This window comes from Triturus cristatus, chromosome 7 (assembly GCF_964204655.1).
Source record: "Triturus cristatus chromosome 7, aTriCri1.1, whole genome shotgun sequence".
Classification (NCBI taxonomy): Eukaryota; Metazoa; Chordata; class Amphibia; order Caudata; family Salamandridae; genus Triturus; species Triturus cristatus.
In genome coordinates this window covers 723,730,712-723,755,975 of record NC_140590.1, presented here as the reverse complement: position 1 = coordinate 723,755,975, position 25,264 = coordinate 723,730,712, and the positions used below count along the sequence as shown (strand labels likewise).

The window sequence follows — 25,264 nt, the reverse complement described above, 5'->3', positions numbered from 1 at the left end:
CTTTTCAGAGTGCCTGTTATTAAGGCATTTATGGAAGGACTCAAAAGAGTTATTTTCCAAAGACTTTCATCTGCTCCAGTATGGAATCTTAATATTGTTCTCACCAGACTAATGGCTCCACCTTTTGAGCCATTGCATAAATGTGAATTGCAATTTCTCACTTGGAAAGTTGCTTTCCTCATTGCTATTACATAACTGAGGAGAGTGGGTGAGCTTCAGGCACTAATCATTGAAGAACCATTTTTACAAGTACACCAAAACAAAGTTGTTCTTCGGACTAATCCTAAATTCCTACCCAAAGTAATTTCTGCCTTCCATATCAACCAATCTGTTGAGTTGCCTGTGTTCTTCCCTCAACCAGATCCTGTGGCAGAACGTGCTCTACACACTTCAGACGTTAAAAGAGCATTACTCTATTACATAGAAAGGACAAAACCTTCCCGTAAGACTAAACAACTATTTGTTGCTTTTGCTCCACCTCATAAAGGCAATCCCATTTCAAAATCAGGTATTGCACGATGGATAGTCAAATGTATTCAGACATGCTTTACAAAAGCAAAAAGAACCTTAACAATTCCCTCTAGAGTGCATTCCACTCACAAAATAGGGGCTTCAATGGCTTTCTTAGGAAACATCCCCATAGCTGACATCTGCAAGGCTGTAACATGGTCTACACCTCACACATTCACAAAACATTATTGTGTAGATGTGTTAGCTAGACAGCAAGCTAATGTAGGCAAGGCAGTTCTATGTACACTTTTTCAAACCACTACAACAGCTACAGGTTAGCCACCACTTTGGGAGATTACTGCTGTATAGTCTATGCAAAGCATGTGATCTACAGCTCAAATGGCCCAAACGGAAAATGCTACTTACCCAGTATGCATCTGTTCTTGGCATGTAGAGCTGTAGATTCACATGCGCCCTCCCGCCTCCCCGGGTACATATACCTGTTGCAATAATATCTTACTTAGATACATACACATGGACATCTCTATTCTGCTAATCTTACTAACTCCATTATCATCCTCTGCGGGAAAACAATCTAACATTGGAGTCGATGCCCATGCACACTATCGCCGAAAGGAGCAGTCACCTACCTTGTGGCTGGAAAAGACTTCTTTGAAGAAAAACAAAGTGCAAACATCCGGACCCAACACTAGACTGCAGGCTATGCAAAGAATGTGAATCTACAGCTATACATGTCAAGAACAGATGCATACTGGGTAAGTAGCATTTTCCTTCCATGGCACACCCCTGTTTGACAGACTGGGGTCTGTGGCACCAGAAAGGCTAAAAACACATATGGAAATGGCATGTTTAGTTACACTTGTAAAAGTCTATCTTCAACAGTTTCTGTAGTGGTGTATGCCAAAAACGATCTCTCTGTCATAAACACATGAAAGAACAAGTATTTGCAAGGCAATCGGTCTCACCTTTGGGACCTTATAAGTATTTAGCTATGCAGCTCATTATTGCAGGTACAGCAAGATTTACTGTTGTACTGTGCATTAAGCAGTGAAAGGGTGCAGTACTACAGGCTGTCACTAGGTGTCCCTTGGGATCTCTTTTGGCGACATGAGGTACTGCACCCTGCAACATGATAGGGAAAGGATATGCTGCAGAGGTGAGAGCTGCCGACTGTGGAGCTGGGGATCCGTGTTCAAGTCTGATGTCGGCTCAACATAAATGAAAGCTACTAATTTAAAATAAGGATAAGAAATCAATGCAGTGATCTTGGAGGTGGGGGCGGGCAAGCAGTGTTGTGCGAGGTTGTTAAGGGATGAGATTAAATGAGGGCACTGCATTGCAAATTGTGTAAAAATTAACCAAAAGGGGTAGGAATAGGAGATTAGCAAAACGAGCAGTGGCATCGGAAGGATGGTGGGGGCCTGCAAGCTGTGTTGTGGGAGCGATGAAGGGGAGATTAAGGAGAGGGCAAGCAAATAAATGAATGGCTTCGAAAGAATGGAAGACAGACTTGGCCTATCCCATAATCAAACTTGAGACTTACAGACCACTGCTTTTCTCAGCAGTGAGCGTTTAACTCATTGAGTCATGTTGTAGGCTTTGTGGTGTTATGCTAGGTCAAGGCAAAACCAAAGGAAATGATGGACGGAGTGTTGAACATTGCAAGCACTCACCCCCAGTCAACTGATCTGGGTTTAATCCACCACCATTCTTTAGCCCACTCTGCCACCCCAGTTCAGACATGGCCATATGCAAATCAGTCTGACCCTGTGCCTCATGGGAACAAGTCCAGCCCAACTGCCAAGCCATATCTTCCCTGGACCGGAAACAAGCTTCCTAGGACCGGTTTCTGGCATTTCAGCCGTCTTCAGCCAGGCTTGCTTGAATCCAGTGGCAAAGTGAGCAAGGGACTCACGTCTGAGCATACCCTGCCAACTTATGGCGAACAAGGCAAAACCAAAGGAAATGATGGACGGAGTGTTGAACATTGCAAGCACTCACCCCCAGTCAACTGATCTGGGTTTAATCCACCACCATTCTTTAGCCCACTCTGCCACCCCAGTTCAGACATGGCCATATGCAAATCAGTCTGACCCTGTGCCTCATGGGAACAGTCCAGCCCGAACTGCCAAGCCATATCTTCCCTGGACCGGAAACAAGCTTCCTAGGACCGGTTTCTGGCATTTCAGCCGTCTTCAGCCTGGCTTGCTTGAATCCAGTGGCAAAGTGAGCCTTTGGTTTTTGCTTTGTTCGCCATAAGTTGGCAGGGTATGCTCAGACGTGAGTCCCTTGCTCACTTTGCCACTGGATTCAAGCAAGCCTGGCTGAAGACGGCTGAAATGCCAGAAACCGGTCCTAGGAAGCTTGTTTCCGGTCCAGGGAAAACATGGCTTGGCAGTTCGGGCTGGACTGTTCCCATGTGGCACAGGGTCAGACTGATTTGCATATGGCCATGTCTGAACTGGGGTGGCAGAGTGGGCTAAAGAATGGTGATGGATTAAACCCAGATCAGTTGACTGGGGGTGAGTGCTTGCACTGTTCAACACTCCGTCCATCATTTCCTTTGGTTTTTGCGTTATGCTAGGTCAAACATAATGCCAGTTAATCTCTTCACAGTCAGTTTAGTTGCAACTTATATTAACACTCACGTACATGAAGTGAACCAGATGAGAGTCCGGAGATGTCAGATGTCCAATCTCCACATACCTGTCTAAAGAGGTTGCTTTAATATGTATGCTCTCAGAGTGCATGCTACAACAAACAAATAAAGCTATCTATGGATTGCTAGTGTAGATTGGCTACGTATTACCAGGGCTGGGTTTAGCGTTGTTGGCGCCCAATGCGACAATGCTTGTTGGCGCCCCTCAATGACCTCATTATCCAAAAATTCCCTCACTACCACCCTCCAACTCCCTCACATGGATTTCTGTATTTTTATAGCGCTACTTAGCCAGAGTAGGGTTTCAGAGACCTTAACATCACACACACATTGTCCAGAGACAATGAATCATACATGTGCAGATAAGTCTCTAGGAAAGGTTACATAAAACACAGAGGACTACAAGGTGCAGGCGTCGCATGTCATCCATATTGGTAGGCAGTATGTTGTAAGAGTGCTTGGTCTGGAGTATCACAGGCTCACGATTTAAAACCTAGCATTGTAGTTAGGTGTTGATTTTACTAATAAGGATTGATTTCTACCCAAATTATCCCCTTTTAGCAACATTAGGATAATGAAAGATACAGGAAAAAAATCAAGACGCTCTAACATGCACCCAGGGCCACTGGACTTATACGGTTGTGCATCATTTTCACCATATTATAGAATTGCGGTACTTGCCACATATTTCCCTTTCTAATACATTATCTGCCATCTCAAACGGTTCAAAAGTTACTAAAAACGCAGCAAAACATGTAGCCATGCAGTTGATAAACCCTTTGCTAAGGTAGAGTGGTCACCTTTCTGTTTCTTATTGCTATAATTGGGCATTAAGTCAGTACTCTTGAGCTGCAAACAATGCCCAGACAGTGTTAACAAGTGTACAAATAACTGCGTAATGAATACTATCACAATATGTGCCGTATTATGCCAAATAATTTGCCTGCTACATAATTTACTCAGCCTTCCTGTGGCCCTGCCAATACCTTACAGTTTACATGCAGTTCTTTGATGGCATTTAACAGCTAACTAATATTATTGGATTGAAATTTATAAACTGCAAGTGACAAAAGCATCTTTCTGAAAAAAGCAGCAGCCGTTATATAAAGCCCTCTGCACTACTTTATGATGAGCCAAACCTTCCACGAGAGAAAATTCCATCTCTCCACAGCATGCCCATTATTTACCAGAGTTATCTTGCCATTTTTATGTTGCTTCAGCACTGCTGAAGGCAAGGAATTCTACTGCAGTGGCTTTTACATCCAAAATACATTTGAAAATTTGGCACCCCCTGAGGTTAGCTGCTTGCTACCGCGGCAATTCTCCATGGGAGAGGACTTTTGAAAAAAAAAGGTGGGACATACACCCACCATTAGCCATTTACAGGCTATGACTTTTTAAGGACACACACAAAGGCCAATCCAATGCGTGGGAGGAGTCAGACCCCCACCAGGTACCTACAAAAGATCACCTAACAATGCAAGCGCTGTATAGGCTCGACCTAATAAACGGAGCTAGGATAAATAGATTCTGTAATAGCTTGCAAATTGTCATTAACTTCCCATGGAAATCTTTTTTCCTTTTTTTTTTTTTTTTTTCTTTATAAATTTTATTCATTTACACCAATAAAGTTTAGAAAAGAAATGCATGTAGCAGTGATGGTGGGAACTTTACTCTTAGCCAGGTTTGGGAGTAGAATAGCATATACTCATAGTATAAAACAGAGATGCAGGTTTTGTTCTTTTTTGCTTGCAAGATATTGGTAATTGTTCTGATCTTCTTTCTAAAGCCAGTTTGATTCATTGGGATCAAATTGTGTTCATCCGACCAGTTAATTGGGTCTTCCAGGATCAAGGAGGCGTGGTACTTTGCTTCTACATCCAGTAGTGCAATAAGCCTATAGTTTGTTGGATTCGTTCTATCACCCCCTTTGTATACTGGTGTGATGATTGATCCTTTCCTGCTAGATGGTATTCAGTTTTGCAGTTCTATTTCTCTAAAGAGTTCGGCCACACGGTTGCTCCAGAAAACTGGTTCGTGTTCAAAGCTAGCTTGTGGAATGCCATTTGGCTTTTGGGCTCCAGCACCTCTGCATTTGCTTATTATGTTAGTTATTTCCTCTACTGAGTAGGAGAACAATCAATTGTATTTTCCTTTAAGATAAGAGTACCTTCATTTCTACAGTACGGCCTCACTATGATTCCACTAGTCATCGGTCAAACTTGATGAATAGAGTCGTTCAAGAGCTTTGAAATCAATTGTACAGGAATTAAGTTGTCTGTAAGTCTCTTTGTTAGGAAGTTGGGCCCAATTCTTGTTCTTGTACGTTTGAGGTTATGGCGTTCACCGACCTATTCAAGTTGTGTATCGTTTCCCAAAAGCTGCACAAATTGGGTTGCCTCATACTGAATAGTAATTTGGACCAAAATCTCTCCTTACCATTTCTTTTGTCTTCCCTTAGTTTAAACATTTGTTTTCCTCAATTGCCGTAAAGCCTCCCATGCCATTTGGTCCAGGTCAGCCACGTGAAGTTTCCTGTTTGCTGTATTTAATTCACGTTTCAGTATTTGACCCTCGCTTGGTTGTTGCTTTGCAAATTTTGTTTCTTGGAACCTGGTTTCGTTTTCTTGTCATTAGTGATGTCAGGTTAGACATAAAGTTGGTCCAGGCTTGTATCATATTAGACCTCTCTTTTACAGATGCAATCTGTAGCTCCTTAATTGTTTTTTGCAAGGTCTGGAATGGCTTCATTTGACCATTTGAGGCGTTTTAGATCAATCAACTTAATATTTCCTTCTTTTGGTGCTGTGGGTTGAAACTTGGACAGATTGAAGTTAAAGTATATGTGTTGGTAGAAGTGATAACTCAAAGTAGAGTAAAATTGTGAGATACATGACATAAGGTTAAGGAGACTGCAGTAAAGTCAAGTATTGATCGGTCCGTCACTCCGTGATAGGTGTTCTTAGGCCAGGTGTCTTCCAGTGATCTGCCATTTATCACTCGCAAGCCCTGATACTCCAATACCTTTACTAGCTGTTGACCTTTGTATTCTGAACAATTCGTCTTAGGTTGATGTTGGGGCCTAACATTACAGAATGTGTTGTCAGCTTCTAGTATTTCATCTTCATCTGGAGTGTAGATTAGATTGGAAATGATGGCAGTAGCAAAAGAGATTAGTTTCTGAAGGGAGTGAGGATGCTGGGGCTGGTAGTCCTCCGCTTGTGGAGTTGACTGATAGTATACAACATGAGTTGTTTACCAGTGAATGAGGAAAGAGTCTAACACGTCATGGGCACAGACTGGCTTGCCTTTGCACATACCAAATTAAAATGATGTTCCGTGCTGAAGCATAGCCTTCTTTTTGTAGGCCAGTTTAAATTCAAGAGGCTGGACCTAGGACTCGCTATAGCATGTTGAATCGTAAAGAAAGCAGGAGGAGTAATAATAGCTGATCTAGAGCTCTGCTGCACCTGTTGAAGGCGGCAAATCTCCCTTAGCGCCTGTAACTACTAGGGGAATAAACCAAATTAAAAGAACAGGTAGGAAGCGAAAAGCATGAAATCAGCAAGCAGTGGGATTTACACCATCAGTAGTGCTGTTAGCACCATAGTTGTCTGGAGCCACTTGTCTCATCTACAAGGAAGAGTCCTCCAGCCAAAACTTACCCAACTTACACCTCCTTGTCTGGAGCTTGAGCTATGGCAATTGACTGCTTTAAATTTGCACTCTGAAATGGTGGATGACATCTTTGCTCCTCCGTGAAATCCATCTTTACCAGACATAGGAACACATTTATAACCTGGTGTGGGAGAATTCCCTCTTAAAAACTAAGTTGCCATGCATCCTTTTGTTTTTTTGGCTGTTCAGAAGAGGACTATGTCGATAGGCATAATCCTCTGCATTAAGATCTGCTGTGCACTGACTAAGAAGTAGCTCCTGCAAGATCTGAGAGCCCATTACACCATGGCCAAGATGGCTACAACTGCCTTTGTTAGAGTGTGGGATGTCCTTGATATCCAACGGGCTACAACATGGGTAACAGTGAATATGTTCATGAAGCTCTACTGCCTTGACAGCCAGGTTAAGAAAACAGGGGGTGCCCTTTAATCACTGCTGCTCTATGTCTAACCTATTGTACATAAGAAAAAGGGAGGCACAGGAACAAGTCTACCATAAGCTCATACATCAAACAAAAATTCAATGTGTTTGTAGAACACAACTACAATTTGTGTCAGACTTTGTTAAATTAACTAACAACTTATTAAGACTTAATATGATTTGGAGGAGTCAACCAACCAAGGATGTATTTTCATAATTATCCATGTCGGGTAAACACTTGATTATATTTTTCCCTGGCTACCTCCGAGGTGGATTATGAACTCTTTGACGGACAATTATAAACACCATTTTTATATTGTTTGAAAGCTGTGGTAGGGATGGGCAAAGAATTTATTTATTTATTTTTTCAATATGTAGGGCGCAACAGCTACCCAAAAAGGGTTTCCCGGCGCCTAGACACAGCTAGTTAGAAGACAGGAGTAATGGCTATTGAGATTTATTGTTCAAATAGCCAGGTCTTAACATGCTTTCTAAACCTGACATAATTTTCCTCCTTTCGGATGAAGGGAGGGAGCGTGTTCCAGAGGGATGGTCCCAGATGGGCGAAGGATCTGCCACCTACTCTCGCCCGTTTGAATCTCGGCACGCAGAAAAAGGCTGCCGACTGCGACCGTAGGTTACGTTTGGGAGTGTAGGGGTGGGCAAGGGCTAGAAGATATTTAGGTGCCGTGCCCGCTTTAATTCTGAACATAAAGTTCAGGGCTTTAAATGACCACCAAATGTGTTTATTTTTTATTTGTTTGTGATTATATGTGAACTTGTTTGTAAACAAATTTACTATGTTTTTTTTAATGTTAATATGTATTTTTATAAGCCTTTTTTCACTACTGGCATACCCTCAATTGCATTACACGGAGAATAAAATGCACCTAGGGTTGGATACAAGATATATTGTTGTGGTGGGTTACTTTAACTAATTCTGACACGAATTGTTGTGTTTTACAAACACATTTTTGTTTGATATGTTAACTTATGGTAGACTTTTGTTCCTGTGCCTCCCTTTTTCTTATGTACAATTGATAGCCAGGTTCAGCGGAAGGACCACTTTGCCCATTTGGTTTTGCAAGATGTTTTTGTTTGAGGCCACTTCACAGACGCTTCACCTTGTGGAGGTATTACATTGGTATCTGTTCTAAGGCTAGGAATCAGCAGTTAAAAGTAATCATGAGAAGAATGCCTGCTGTAATGCCGTTTCTGAAGTATTCTCTATCTAACCGCAGTTTTCTCCCACCTCCCCATTTTTTCAACATCTAAAAGGGTCCCAAATAGTACTCAGCACACTGTTACCAACTGTTGTTCATGTTCTGTGTCTGAGGGCATAAAAAGGGAGCAGGCAATAAACTGATGTTGGCATGCAGGGGTGTCATTTATATGCAGCTCCACTCTTGTCACTTCCATGGCATCTTGTAATCAACGCAGAGTATTAAGATGCCACCTGTCAGTGCATCGGAGCACTGCTTCACAATTTGCCAGATCCAGTCTAGTGCCTTGGGGATATTCTGCTTCGAGGAATCTGAAGTTAGAGTATCCACTTTAGCCTCATAAGTGGTATGAATTATCAATGGCCTATATTTCAGGATATACAAGGTACCTTTCTTGCAAGGACGTAATAGGAATGTAGGACAAAGGTCAAAACTGCAGACCAATAATGGTGAAGACAAATCCCATTTAATGCCATTAAATTTTATAAAGTTGTTCAAATGTAATGTGTATATGCTTGTTGGAATTAAAAAATAAAGACTGTCCCCTACTTTTAGCTAAAATACGCTTGTAATATTTATACCCAACTAAATCCAGAATATGGAAAACGCACATCTAAATATCAACTGTTTTGCTAGTGCACAGCTAAGACATTTTTAGCAGACTTGATTAGGCTCACCTATCTTTTCATGGACCATTCCTGGCTTGTTCATATTAATACTGTTCTAGCTAAACTGACTGATGATCACTTTGACACATCACATCTACTGAGGATGAGTAACTATTCAACAAATAAACTATGAAAGGTACTAATCCGGCAGACCTACAGTTACAGGTAATAACCTTTTCTCACTTCTGGGTCTTCTGTGGGAATCTAATGAATGATTTTAGATGTCTACAATATGAACAGCCAGGTCTTTCTTCAAAAGTACATGATTAAGGCTATCTGAAATTGAAAATTGGTTATTCTACTTCAATAAATGCACATTTAAGTTCTTATATCTTGAATTGTGTTTTTTTCTTACATTTACAGAAGGTGCAGCAGCTTCTTGAAAAACTGTTGAGCATTATGGAAACTCCCAAAAACAGGTACTCAGAGGCAGCATTATCCAGCCTTCTTTCACTCGAGGTATCTTTTTAGCAGTGGTCTCTAACAAGTTGCTCTGGAGTTACTGGTATGTAGCCAGTACCCTGAAAGTTGCTCCCTGGAATGCTGCATAACACAGCTCGTAATTCAGAGGGTGTTCCCATTCTGGAGATGTGGCTCTACACATCTCCTAGAAATGGTCACCTGCCAAATCAGTAGCAGGACCACAGGTGTACATGCAAATCACACATGGCGACAGTCTCAGGTACCTGTAACATCACCATGTCTTCATTCTCTTAGTTTCTCAAAGGCACATCAAGATTGGTCAACTTTGCCAACCCCATATCTTTCAATAATACACTACTTGAGAAAATTGGGCCAGCAAAGAAGTGCCAGCTTTGATTCACAGTGGAGTTACTAGAGTGTTGGACTTACGAAGGCTGAGTGAAATTATGGGTTTACTATACATTAGTAGCCATGTAGCGAAGGAGAGCAGAGGGTGGATTGAGAGTGGATACAGGTAATGAGCTTGTTTGTTTGAGACAGTGGTAGTGGTTTTTGCATACGGTTTGTGCATGCATGTATGTGCATTTGTTTGAATCGGGTGTCTCCAACCAGTGGGGCGTGAGCTACCATTAGTTGGCAGAAACCTTCCGAGTAGCTCCCAGCCTTGAGTTAATTTTTCACTAAGAACTGCAATAAATAAGTGTTGTGTTTTCCTTTTAAAGTTGAGGAAAGGCTATGTTTATTTTATATTATCATCAGACAGCATATAGAGCCTGATAATGAACCATGCGGGTCACAGAGTTTCAAAACTGAAGTACTGAGGTATTTAACTCTTAGATAAAAGTTGTTTTCAACTCAATATTGGAGCATGAGATCAAAATATTTCTGAATGCCTTTAAATTAGATAAAATTGAAATGAAGTTAACTTACTATTTAAGTCAACTCTTCATTTATTTTTCTCGTAATCCAATGTGTCACATTTGCAAACAGCAGGCATCTTGCTCCCAGTGGCTGGAAGACACAATGCCATATATATAACTGAAAAATAGTCATTTTCTATTAAATGTGAGAAATTTAAAGTGAAGAAAAATGTTTCTATGAAACATTGTCTTAATGTTTTTCTCTACTTTATATTAAGCCAATTAAGTCCTAATATTGTATGAAGCATGTTTCTTCACTTTAAATTCCTCACATTTAAACAAATGATTGTATTTTCCTGTTATAAATATGGCACCATGTCTACAGTTGACTGGGAGTAATATGCCTAATATTTGTAAAGACACTTTGAGAAAGGAGAAAATGAAAATGATAAGTTTTTTTTTGCAATACACATAAAAATAAAGTTAACTCTTCAGCTGAATTTTCTCCCATTTCAAAGTGTCGCATTTACACACAGCAGGCATCTTATTCCCAGTCACTGGTAGGCACACTATTATATTTATAACTGAAAAATACAGACCTTTTTTTTAATAGAAATTTTTATATGTGCAGAAAAAGTTCCTTAATATGAACGTTTTAGTTGAGCATTTGTCTGCCTTTTAAATTTCTTCCCTTAAAATAAATGGTTGTATGCTTGTGTTGAACATGTAATGGTGCCACATATGGCGAAAGGTATGTCCTGTGCCAGAAGTACATTCGACACAGGCTCGCAGTCAAGCATACACATATATGCCTCCCTATCATAGTAACCCTAGTCACAGTATTTGTTGAAACCATAGTATCGGGATCCTTGGACATCAGGTTTAAAGTCAGTGAAGCTGGGCGAGGGGGTGTCTGGTAACAATGTGCGAGTTACTTGGCCTTCAGTAGCTGACAACGATTTTAACTGATCATAAGTAGCTCTCATTTAACAAAAGATTGGAGACCCCGGCTTTAAATGTTTCTCTGAACATATGTGTGCTATTGTGTATGTGTTTTGTGTGTGGTTGGTGGTGTTTCCCATATTTAAAGACATTTTCTCACCCTGTCATCTCAACAATGGATATTAAAAGCTAGGTGTGTAGCTTACTGTTTGAAAGCCAAACAAGCCTGGGGTTATACTCTAAGGAGTCACATCTGGGTACTGATGAGTAACTCCGGGTCAAACTGGAACTTATTTTTAATGCACTGTATAGAAGTGTTGGAAGCACATGACATTTGGTCAAGCTCTTTACCCACAGCTGTGGCAGCAAAATTACTACCTAAACAAGCTAAGCTAATATCGGCAAAACGTGATGCACTAACAGTGAAAAACCGAAGTCACTGCAGTTGGGCTTCAAAACTTTACGACTGTGGGGCTTGCCACACTACCTCTCGTCCCCTCTAAAGCCAATCATGAAGCGCCAACGAGATTACGTTTTGAATTAATTCCATTACTGGCATATAAGTATGGTCAGAGGTACAAGGAAGAAATAGACACAGTGCAGACCCTGCGAAAAAGGGGAGGAAACACTAATTCATGTGCTGTGCATCTGTAAGAAATTAAGTGCTTTTAGAATCTTTTGGCTCTCCCTACCTGGCTCATTTTGAATGTACAGACATGCCAAGTGGAACTAGGAGAGTACATGAAAGTCGACTCTGCACAATTGGCCAACCATTTCATGAAATTTATGACGGTGGCAATAACTCTGAGGAATTTTGATAACTGCTTAGAATCTTAAACATCTTGACCATGAATCCTGCCACCTTTTTTAACCCTGATCTGCAATTTAAAATTGTTGATTTTAGGAGTAATAGGATTATAAATTGATATGTTTTCATAAAATAACATCTGTAACAAAAAAGGGAGAGAGGTTGGAACAGAGGGGCTTGTTCGTCTCCGCTAGGGCTGAATCAACAAACAATAAGAGCAAGCTCAATATTCAGCTTTGGTAAACCAGAGAGTCATGGTCATCAAAGAAGTCTCCCTTTCAGAGAACCCATTACTTTTTTTAAAAGAACCCTCACCCACCAACCTAGTTGGTGGCATGCCTATGCTTCATCATTTAATCCTTTGATTTATAAAATGACAAGTGTTTTTTTTTTACTCTCCTTTTATGTAACCAATTGCAATTATTTTAAGTAGTTGTGATATAAAAATGTATCTATCTCACCCTGGAAACCATGGTGTCAGGGAATACTTGTATCTGATTCCCCCAATATAAGGTGCGCATCTCTCATACAATTTTGACTATTTCTGGCATAACACTGGCATAATAATGTCAAATCTTGACAACATTGGCATTCATGGACTAATAATGGCATAAGGCATCTATACTTGCCATATTGCTAGTAATTGTGGCCATCTGTGGAATAGTACTTTCTGATAGAGACTTCTAGTTGCAGATTCCTCACCTTCTGAAAAAACCCCAGGCGTCAGACTGGATCCAAAATCTTTTCAGCACTACCTCTGTGTGCCAGACGTGACACCTTGTAGCCCTTTACTGAAGCGATTCCAATTCGTAAAAGACATGCAGGGCTATATAGGTACCAGTCCTGAATGCAGACATCAGATCCTTTCTTTTCAAGCCAGCAGATGCGGATCAGGAGCTTGCCTCCTTGAGAGATTTGCCCAGATATTTCCAAATTTTCTCAAATGTGAAAGGGATGTCCCCCCCCTAAAACGACAGGTTTCAAGCCCTGTAGGGACTGTCAGAAATAAATGTCTGTGGCAGATTCCCATCAGGTGTTCCTTTGGTGCTTGGGGTCAAGCTAAGACTCCAAGCCCTGCGAAGCCCACATGTCGAATTCGAAGGCCATCAATAACTATGAGGTTGTCAAGCATACAAAGAGACTACATAAGACTGTTCCAAGTTGTGCTTTGCGTCTTAGGTTCACTCTTGGTCCCATTCCAGAAGTTGATGGAGCTTCTCCCGAGGTCAGTCTTTCTTGCGTTTCAAGTACTCGGGTAAGCGTAAGAGACACATGAAGGTGAAGTGAGATTCTGCTCCCTTTCGCCTGCATTCGACTCCTCAGGTCCGTGGCCCGGGGCATGTCGCACTGACTCTGCAGCCTGAAAAAGCAGCTTTGATTGTCCTCTCTGACACCAAATTGACACTAGACCAGAGTCTTGCCCACAGCCATCCAAGTCGTGGTTTCTCCCACTTGAATTACCACAGTCTTGGCAGCACTCCCTCCATACCCTTTTTGCACTGACGCAGATAATGACTGTGACCTGGTTTATGAGTTTGTTCAAATATTACAATTGATACAAGGAATTGGAGGCTAGTGGCCTTGATACCTACCGGGAGATTACTCTTTTTTCCTCCTCCTGGACCAGTCACAGAACAACCTGCTACCTACGCCATGGTGATCTCTAGGGCGGTTGAAGTTCCTGACCTCCAACTCGCCACCTTGGAGGTTAAAACCAATGGTTCGAGGCATATGAGCTGCAGATTACACACTTTTGCATAGATCGCCATCTGGTGTTGGGCCCAGATGTTTGCAGTTTGTTTTTCCTCTTGGAAAGTCTTTGGAAGTCACGAGGTCGGTGACTCCTCCCTTGGTTCGTATTGCGCATGGGCTTCGGCTCCATCCTCAGATTGTTTTTTTCCGCCATCGGTCTCGGATGTAATACTTCGCGCTCCGGTTCCGAACATTCCAGTTCGACGATGGAAGCGGAATCCTCGCTCTTTGCGGTATTGTTTAGATTCTGATCTCCTCAATCACCTTCTTCTTCGACACACCTTCGATTCCAGTCATCGACGGCAGCCTTCGGGCCTATCCAGGCTCCGGTCCCGGCTGATGGAAAGAACTCCATTCAAGAAGTGCCCTCGATGTGGGGCCAAATTCCCCCACACCGATCTTCATGAGGTGTGCAACCTCTGCCTCTCCCCTGAACACGAGGCTCGAGACTGTCCCGCCTGCAAGTCTTTTAGATCCAAAAAGACTATTCGAGATCGAAGGGCCAGACGGAAAATGGCGCACTCCTCGACTTCCGTTCCAGTCGACATCTTCGGGGACGACGTCGAAGCTCCGGGACAGCAGCACACTGAAGAGGACCTAGTCAGTGCTTCCGAAGCCGACGACTCCGATGTGGAGGACATAACCCCGGCGCAGAGGGTCGTGAGTAAAATACCCCCTCCCACACCCGCGCCGACACCCAAAAAGGCTTCGGTCACGCCTTCGCCTCCGGGCCTAGGCAAGACCAAAGACACTGCTTCGAACACCCCACCTTCGGGCCCGGTGAAGAAGCCAAGTAAGCCTTCCGGCGGCTCGGGCTCGAGCCAGCCTGCCAGCGGTGCCGAGGAACACCCTTGGGCACCGAAGAAGAGATCGGCCTCTACCTCGACACCGAGCCCCGTACCAAAGCCCTTGGTGTCCAAACCCAGCCTCTCGGTGCCGACCAAACATCATAAGGCCCTCGGCACTGACACTCCCGCGCCGGAGCCTGTCTCTGCACCGAACAAAAAATCGGAGGTCCCAAAAAAGCACGGCACAGACAAGCCCAAAAAGCCATCTGACCCGAAAACGCCGGCGCCGACCGAATCACCAGTGTCGCAAGAACTTTTTACACCGGATCGTTTGCAAAAGACACTTACCAAGGATCCAAAAACTGGGCATTTGGTACTGTCTTCTAAAAAGAGACATTTGGACAAACCAGCTCCACCTCCACCTCCAAAGAGGAAGGACTGTGCTACCTCCCCTTTCAGAGTACCTTCCCCACCTCCTCCACCCTCTCCACCTCCGCCCCCTCCACCTTCTCCACCCCTGCCTCATCGCTCTCCGACCCCGTCTCCAGACCATGATGATCAGGGGGACCCATACTACGACCCAGCAGATGTGCCACAAGATCCCACCCCTACATGATCCCCAGACCCCTGGGATGATTACAATAATCCAGACATTCCAGATGTCCCACAAGATGACCTTTATCCATCCAGGCCATCTCCACCAGAAGACTCACTAGGTTTTCACCACCTACTTCAGAGGGCGGCACATTATCACGGGGTAGAGCTACACACTGACCCAGTAGAGGACTATTTCCTCCTAGACAACTTTGATAATGCACATAGGTCTACTGCTATACTACCTATGCTCAAAGGCGTAATAAAACATGCACCAGAGGTTTTTAAAGACCCAGTCAGGGCTAGGGTCCTAAACCCACGCATAGAAAAAAAGTATAAAGCCGCCCCCACAGATCCTGCATATATCAAAGGGCCAGCGCCACTGGATTCCTTAGTGGTATCCACTGCAAGGCAAAGATCTAATTCACAGGCATCAGGCGAAGCACCACCGCCGGACAAAGAGTCAAAGCTCCTGGACGCGTCTGGAAAACGCACTGCGTCCCAGGCAGCCAATATATGGCGTATCGCCAACAAGCGCTATTGGCCAGATACGACAGAGAGCATTATGATGAACTAGAAACCATCATGCACCATCTCCTAGAAAAATATAAAAATAGGGCCAATGAATTAATTCAAGAGGGTAAGACCATAACTAATACCTCTATACGCTGTGCCTTAGATGCAGCAGACACAGCCTCCAGGGCCGTTAACACTAGTGTCCTCCTCCGTCGACACGCTTGGCTTAGAGTTTCAGGCTTTAAACCGGAGGTACAAGCCTCTATATTAAACCATCCATTTGATCAGGAACATTTATTTGGTCCAAAGATAGATGAGGCCCTCGAGAAGATGAAGAAAGATACAGATACGGCGAAATCTATGGGAGCCCTACAGTCACACCCTCCAAGGCGCTCCTTTCGCCGCTTTTCATTTCGGGGCACGGGCAGAGGCTACTCCTCAGATAGCGCATCCACGTCCTACATATCCCCTCCTCAGTCCACCTTCACAAAAGGTTATCAAAGAGGCGGGTATAGAGGCAATACCAATAAAGGCAGAGGCAAAACAAATACCGTCCGCTCTGCCACACCGCCTACCCAATGACTTTGCCCTGCTCCCTCCAGACCATCCCACTCCGGTCGGGGGCAGACTACAAAATTTCCTTCACGTCTGGGAGTCCATCACATCAGACAAATGGGTGACCCAAATTATTCGTTCAGGGTACTGCCTAGAACTTACATCTACCCCCCCAACATTCCACCCAGGCAACGCCCAATGTCAGAAGAACATTCCACGTTACTAAAACAGGAGGTAATCTCCCTCCTACAAAAACACGCAATAGAACAGGCCCCCCACGATCAGCAAAATGTAGGGGTCTACTCCCTATATTTTCTGATACCAAAAAGAGACGAGACTCTACGACCTATCTTAGTTCTCCGGCCTCTAAACAAATACATACATTCGGACCATTTTCACATGGTAACACTTCAGCAGGTACTTCCGCTCCTCTCCCAGAATGACTTTCTCACCACACTGTACTTGAAAGACGCATACTTTCACATTCCGGTACACCATGCCCACAGAAAGTACCTCAGATTCGTAGTGGACGGGCAACACTACCAGTTCAAGGTGCTCCCATTCGGGGTCACAACAGCACCATGGGTATTCACCAAGTGCCTAGCGGTAGTGGCGGCACATCTCAGAAGACAGCACATTGACGTCTTCCCGTATCTGGACGACTGGCTGATAAAAGCCGCGTCCTACAACCAATGTGTACACCACACCGCCACTACAATCCAACTACTTCACCAACTAGGCTTCACGGTGAACCACCAAAAGTCCCAGTTAACACCATCCCACATAAAGCAATACCTCAGTGCCACCATAGACACCTCAAAAGCCATAGCCTACCCCAATCAGGCCAGGATTGCAAGCATTCAGGCTTTGCGTCACAAATTCATACTCTAACACTACCTCCCAGCAAGAGTGTTTATGCAACTGATAGGGATGATGGCCTCTTGCATTTTCATAGTGCCTCATGCAAGACTCCAGATGCGTCCACTCCAAGAGTGCTTAGCGCACCAATGGAACCAGGCCCAGGGGCAACTGACAGATCTGGTGTTGGTAGACGGTGGCACCCATCGCTCTCTGCAGTGGTGGAACACCACAAATCTTTCCAGAGGTCGACCGTTCCTGGACCCGGTTCCACAAATAATCCTGACAACAGACGCATCGCTCTCCGGCTGGGGAGCTCATCTACTACACCTCACAGTGCAGGGCACATGGACGCCGCAACAAAAGTTACTCCACATCAATCATCTGGAGTTACTGGCAATCTTTCTAGCCCTAAAATCTTTTCACACACAGATTTTAGGCAAGGCAGTCCTTATCCGCACAGACAACATGACCGCCATGTACTGCATCCAAAAACAAGGCGGCACACACTCTCCACAGCTCTCTCAACTAGCACAGAGCATATGGAGATGGGCAATTCCACACAAAATCTTTCTCCTAGCCCAACATGTCCCAGGAGTCCAAAACACCATGGCAGATCTGCTCAGCAGACAGACGCAGCAGATCCACGAGTGGGAACTTCACCCGCAGGTTCTTCACCCGTTCTTTCAGATGTGGGGGCATCCACAGATAGACCTATTCGCCACCCACGAAAACAAAAAATGCCCAAGCTTTGCCGCCAGATACCCACACCCATTGTCCAAAGGCAATGCGATATGGATGAACTGGTCAGGCAAATTTGCATACGCCTTTCCACCTCTCCCACTAATTCCATTAGTGGTGCGAAAGCTACAACAGCACTCCCTCACACTGATTCTAGTAGCTCCAACATGGGCAAGACAAACTTGGTACACCACGCTACTGGAACTCTCAGTAGTGCCACACCAAAAATTACACCTCTCACCATGCCTCCTAACCCAGAACCATGGAGAGATCAGACACCCGGACCCAGCTCAGCTCAACCTTGCGATCTGGCTCCTGAGATCCTAGAATTCGGATACCTTCACCTTACCCCTGACTGTATGAACATTATCAGAGAGGCTAGACGCCCTACCACTAGAGCCTGCTACGCTGCCAAGTGGAAAAGATTTTTTTGTTTATTGCCATAATAACACAATCAACCCTCTAGACGCATCCATACAGCACATCATATGCTACTTACTACATCTACAAAGATGTGACCTAGCATATACATCCATTTGGTTACACCTCGCAGCAATTGCCGCTTACCTACAAAACAGACAGCACCTATCACTTTTCAGAGTGCTTGCCATTAAAGCCTTCATGGAAGGCCTAAAACGAATAATTCCCCCCAGAGAGCCACACTCACCTGTGTGGAACTTAAATATAGTGCTCACAAGGCTAATGGGACCGCCTTTCGAACCTTTGCATAAATGCGAACTGCAATTCTTCACCTGGAAAACAGCTTTCCTTGTAGCCATCACCTCCCTTAGAAGGGTCAGTGAAATACAAGCACTTACTATACAAAAACCTTTTCTCCAAATGCACCCGAACAAGGTTGTCCTCCGTACCAACCCAAAATTCCTACCCAAAGTCATCTGACCCTTTCATCTAAACCAATCGGTAGAATTACCGGTTTTTTTCTCGCAACCTCAAACTGTTGCAGAAAGGGCTCTACACACACTGGGTGTTAAAAGGGCCTTGCTTTACTATATCCAGAGAACACAACCTTTCAGAAAGACAAAGCAACTGTTTGTCTCTTTCTCTCCACCTCATAAAGGCAACCCCATCTCTAAATCAGGGATAGCTAGGTGGATTGTAAAATGCATACAAATTTGCTACCACAAAGCAAAACGCACGCTATCTGTTCCCCCTAAAGCCCACTCTACAAGAAAGATAGGGGCTTCTATGGCTTTTCTAGGGAACATCCCATTAGATGATATCTGCAAGGCAGCTACATGGTCAACACCGCACACTTTCACTAAACATTACTGTGTAGATGTGCAAACCAAGCAACAAGCTAGTGTGGGCCAGGCTGTACTAAAAACACTATTTCAAACCACTGCAACAGATACCGGTGGTCGCCGCTAAGGTTGGGAACTGCTATATAGTCTATGCAAAAGTGTGTAATCTGCAGCTCATATGCCTCGAACGGAATATGCTACTTACCAGTGTGCATCTGTTCTTGGCATGTAGGGCTGCAGATCTACACATGCCCACCCGCCTCCCCGGCTACCTGTATCTGTTCCAGTCTGTCTTATTTAGATACAACACACATGGGTTTCTTTACTATTATCACTACGCTCCATCTTTCCCTGTTGGCGAAAAACAATCTGAGGATGGAGCCGAAGCCCATGCGCAATACGAACCAAGGGAGGAGTCACCGACCTCGTGACTTCCAAAGACTTTCCAAGAGGAAAAACAAACTGCAAACATCCGGGCCCAACACCAGATGGCGATCTATGCAAAAGTGTGTAGATCTGCAGCTCTACATGCCAAGAACAGATGCACACTGGTAAGTAGCATATTCCTTTTCACAGAAGTCCTCCAACCGGGGCAAACATCTTCTTAGCCCCTTCTTCCCTTTCATGAGGCTCTAACAGATACATCGTTGGGTGCCTGGGCCAAACCTTGCTCCGGCTCTCAGTCAGTAGACAAATTGCCAGTTGCCATCGTCCTACCCCTGGCAACTCTGTGTTTCTTTTGCAGCACAACTTGTAAGAAAGCCTAGTGGTGAAGACTTCCACCAGCCACACAGATCCCAATTACTTTGTCCAATACTCCTCCTGATAGGGATTCTAAGTGAGTGGAAACATTCGGCACACATGTTTTGGTCTGCCAGCTTAGCCCTTCGATCTGTTAACGCCAGATGTTTGGTGGGTTGTTACTCACACATGCTTTGGGATTCAGTTGCACAAATCCTTCCTGGTGTGCCCAAAGACCTTCACCCTGTGCTCTTTCAGGCAGCTCTGTGATTTGTCCCCGTTAGGCCCAGAGGGAATCACTGCCATTTCTACATGAACACGGGTTTCTTCCTTAAGTTGACTTCACTTGCACACAATGACTTTTGACGCATTTGCATTCATGACAGCCTGAACTTCTTTTCCTGGTAAACTATAACTTGCTTACAGAAACAGATTCGCAAGAACATTATCATGCCACCCTGACACGTTGTACAAATGTGCTTATTGGTTTCATACATATGGTGACACAGCTTTCTATAACACACAAACAATGACAGCCTGATCGAGACCTCGGCCCAAGGAAAGGATGTCTTTTGTTTTAGATAAACATCCCTTTCCAAGTGTTTGCAGAGGAGCACTAGTGCTGTCATCATGAGGTCCCTCCAGGCTGATGCTTCGGCCCAGCAGTTTGCTGATATCTCTGCAAGGGGTTCTAGCTCATGGCCAGGATGGCGTCCTACCTTGATTCCTGCCAGTTAATGGGATTGGATCATCCAGTACCAGGGTTCTTGGTAGAGCACACACATACTCCCTAGATACTTAAGTTCGGGAACGCATCGCAAGAGAACACAAGATTGGTATATTGTTTTCAATTATATACCTGCATATATACATTTTCTCAGCACAATGGTGGAACTTTTTAGTTCGAGGCATATGAGCTGTAGATCATATGCTTAAGCATAGATCGCCATCTGGTGTTGGGCTCGGATGTTTGCACTTTGTTTTTCTATGAAGAAGTGTTAGTAGTCACAAGGTAGGTGACTCCTCCTTATGGTGATAGTGCCCATGGGCATCAACTCCATCCCCAGATTGTTTTTTTCCGCCATCGGGTTCGGATGTGTATTGCTGCGCTAAGTTTGGTATCGTCTTCCAACCTTCTGGATGCGCAATCCTTACCACTTAATGGTATTGTTTTCGATCGCGGTTTCCCTTTCGACACGCATTGCAAAATCCAACAAATTCGATCGGTAGCTTCGCGGGCTGTGAAGCCTACGCAATCCGACCACACCAGCAGCCCATGGAACGGACCCCGTTTAAGAAATGGCCCGCGTGTGGTGCTAAGTTCCCACACACAGACCTGCACGAGGTCTGTAACCTCTGCCTATCCCCGGAGCACGAAGAAGTCAACTGCGAGGCCTGTCGATCATTCCGATAGAAGAAAACCATTCTTGACTGTCTGGCTCGCAAGATGCGACACTGCACTAATCCGGTGCCAGACATCTTCGGGAAAGAGTCTGAATTCCAACAGCCCGGCGCCGAAGAAGAAGAAGAACAAATCTCCATGTCTGAAGTGACGACTCCTACATGGAAGACAACTCGAACGTCACTCCAGCTCAATGAATAGTGAGTAAGGAGCCCCAGCTTCCCACAAAACCAGCAAAGTCTCCGGTATCACCTTCGCCCTCTGGCCTAGGCGGCACCGTGAAAACGTTTCAGATGCCCTGCCCTCGGGTCTGGCTATGAAACATAGGGATAAACATTCAGCCTCCGGATGGAGCCGGCCCCATTCCAGTGCCAAACCCACATCTTAAAAAACAACAGTTGATGGACAAAATGCAGAACAATGTCATATATTCACCCCAGTACAGAGATAGGGGCTTAAATCCATCGTTTTTTTTGCTCACCATGCCATTCCAATTTGAACCCAGCCATATGCAAATCAGTCTTGACCCTGTGCCTCATGGGAACAGTTCAGCCCGAACTGCCAAGCCAGGTCCTTCCTGGACTGGAAACAAGCATCCTAGGAACGGTTTTGGGGTTTCACCTCTCTTCAGCCTGGATAGCTTGATTCCAGTGGCATGGAGAGAACATCTTCAGCACCGAAATCCATGACCAAGCACGTGCCTGATGCTTCCCAATCGGCACCGAAGACATCTTCAGCACCAAAAGTCTTGGATCCGAAACCGCATAAAGCCAAAGCTTCGGAGCAGACACCAGTCAAACCCAAAGCTTCGGAACAGATGCCAGCTAAACCCAAAGCTTCGGAGCCGAAAACAACTAAAGATAAACCTCCGGAGCCGAAACCGGTAAAATTGAAACCTTCGGAGCAAAAACGTTCCGCACCGAAAGGCTCGGAGCCCAAAGAGCATACAGCTCCTCCTAAAGCTTCAGAGACCTGTTAAAAAACCCTCTGAATCAAGAGAAAAGGACAAAGAGACCCCATCTAAAGAACTTCCTCCACAAGATCCTTTGGATCCAAAACAAAAATAGTTGCATATCGACCCTGAAATCAGACATCTTCTAGCAACCCTGCCTAAAAAACGGAAGCTGGATCTTCCAGAGGACTACCATTTACCTCTGAAGAAAAAAGACTAGGGTACTAACCCCTCTCCCCCTTACACACCTCCCTCTCCTCCACCTCTTAGTCGAAACTTACTAATTTCACCATCAGACTCACGACCACCTTTCTCACCTGAGCCACAGGATAACAATGATGGGGATGGCGATGAGGACAACATACCACAGGACTCAGACCCCTTGGATGATTACGATAAAGATCCAGATCATAATAGTGACCCCGAACTAAATCCCTCAAGACCATCACCACCTGATGACAATATTGGATTTGCACAGCTTATTAACAAAGCTGCCCAGTACCATGGGGTTCAACTACATAGTGATCCCCTAGAGGATGATTTCTTAGCGGAAACTTTCCCTCCCTCTCAAAAATCCACTAATACTTTGCCCATGCTCAAGGGCATGATCAAACACACCAACAAGGTATTCAAAGACCCTGTTGGAGCTAGAATACTTACGCGAAGGGTGGATAACAAATATAAAGCCGCACCTACAGACCAGGTTTATATCAGAGGCCAGGTACCCTTAGACTCTTTTGTCATCTCCAACGCAACCAAAAGAGCTAATTCGCAAACTACAGGCGACGCCCCCTCCTCCTGACCAGGAGTCAAAACTTATAGATGCATCAGGCAAAAGAATTGCATCACAAACTGCTAATCATTGGCGTATTGCCAATACTCAAGCTCTTCTAGCGCTCTATGATAGAGCTCACTATGACGAGCTGGAAAAACTAATGCAGCATTTACCAGAAGAGTACAAAACTAAAGCTCACGACCTCATTCAAGAGGGTAAGCTCATCATGAACACTTCTATAAAATGCGCTCTTGATGCGGCTGATACAGTATCTCGTGCCATTAATACCAGCGTCTTACTACGCCAGCACGCTTGGCTTCGAATCTCCGGATTCAAGCAAGAAGTCCAATCATCACTACTTAATCAGCCTTTTGATCAGGAATATCCTTTTGGCCCAACAGTCGATTCTTCATTAAAAAAAATGTGAAAAGGACAGAGACTGCCAAGTCTATGGGGGCCTTGCAACTACCTTCTAATAGGAGCTCCTTTCGTCGCGCCTTTTACAGGGGTGGCTCAAAAACAGCTGCGTCAGAGAATACCTCCTCCTCTTACAAAAGTCCCAATCAATCTTCCTCCTCCAGAGAATATTTTCGGGGAGGATACAGAGGAAATAACAATAGAGGCAGAGGCAGAGGTAACTCCAACCGCACTTCACCTGTCAATAATTAGTGACTTCCCTCCACTACCCCCGATTATTCCACTCCTGTTCGGGGACGTCTCACAGTTCCTACCTGTCTAGAATTCCATCACAACAGACAAGTGGGTAAGACAAATTATCTAGTATGGTTATTGCCTGGAACTTACATCCACTCCCAAACATAGTGCAATGTCCTCAGAACATCTCATGCTCCTAAAAAAAGAAGTTCTCTCCCTGTTACAAAAACATGCAATAGAACCAGTCCCCCTGAATCATCAGGGCACGGGGGTTTACCATCTCTATTTACTAATTTAAAAAAACAGCGGCTCTCTCAGGCCAATATTAGACCCCAGACAGCTCAACCTCTACATTCAGTCAGATCATTTCCACATGGTCACCCTACAACAGGTGCTACCATTGCTTCAGCAGGGCGGCTTTCTTTCCACTTTGGATTTAAAGGATGCCTACTTCCACATTCCCATTCACCCTGCTCACTGAAAATACCTCAGGTTCATGGTGGACGGTAAACACTACCAAAGTCCTCCCTTTCGGGGTAACAACAGCACCCAGAGTTTTCACAGTGTCTAGCAGTAGTTGCAGCTCACTTAAGAAGACAACACATTCACATGTTCCCTTATCTGGACGATTGGCTCATAAAGGCCAACTCACAAGATAGCTGTGTTCAACACACTCACAAGACAATTCAGTTGCTTCACCACTTGGGATTCACTGTAAACCTCAACAAGTTCCACCTCCAACCGTCCAAAGAACAAATATAATTAGGAGCTACAATAGACACTTGCAAAGCTCTAGCGTACCCCAACCCACTCAGGATACGCAATATGCAGGCTCTAATATCACAATTTCAACCTCATCACCCATTACTAGCTCAAGTTTTCATGCAGTTGATCGGGATGATGGCCTCTTGTATTCTAATTGTACCTTATGCAAGACCCCAAATGCGTCATCTGCAGGAATGCTTAGCAGGTCAGTGGATCCAGGCTCAAGTCTGTTAACACATCTGGTGTTGGTAGACGGCCGCACACATCGCTCTCTGTAGTGGTGGAACACACAAAACCTTTCCAAAGGGCGGCCGTTCCTCGACCTGGTTCCACAGATAGTGCTAACGGCAGACGCATCGCTCATCGGCTGGTGAGCTCATCTTCAAAATCATACCATTCAGGGCCTGTGGACTCTACAACAAAAACAGTCTTGGGTGAGGGGGTCCGTTAGTCTATGCGGCACACTGACCTTGGCCGCAGGAGCGGTGGACACAACAGCTGCTATCACAAAACTGCTCGGTTCCCTGAGGGGGTTGAATGGGTTGGCGGTAAGAGATGCCTTGGCCAAACCTGTGAAAGGAGCAAAGGAACTGTTGTTGCTGTTGGCAAGGAAGGCCAGAAATACCCAGGTAATGAGCAGTAGTCCTGCTCTCCTTTAATCCATTTTTTCTCTGAGCAGGTGAGGCCCACCAGGGAGGGCTGGGCATCGCCAAAGAACCCAATCGATCGCAGCCACGCATGGAGGTGAATGGCAAAG

At 44.6% G+C, this 25,264-nt stretch overlaps 1 protein-coding gene across 2 annotated transcripts in view; it reads left to right on the top strand.

Moving 5' to 3' along the window:
- Positions 1 to 25,264, top strand: part of RNF213 (ring finger protein 213) — a 2,329,248-nt gene that overhangs the window by 687,208 nt on the left and 1,616,776 nt on the right. For both annotated transcript variants that reach the window (XM_085617427.1, XM_085617426.1), the window contains exon 11: positions 9,483 to 9,538. In XM_085617427.1, coding sequence (XP_085473553.1) covers positions 9,483 to 9,538 — 56 coding nt within the window. The remainder of the gene's footprint in view (positions 1 to 9,482; positions 9,539 to 25,264) is intronic.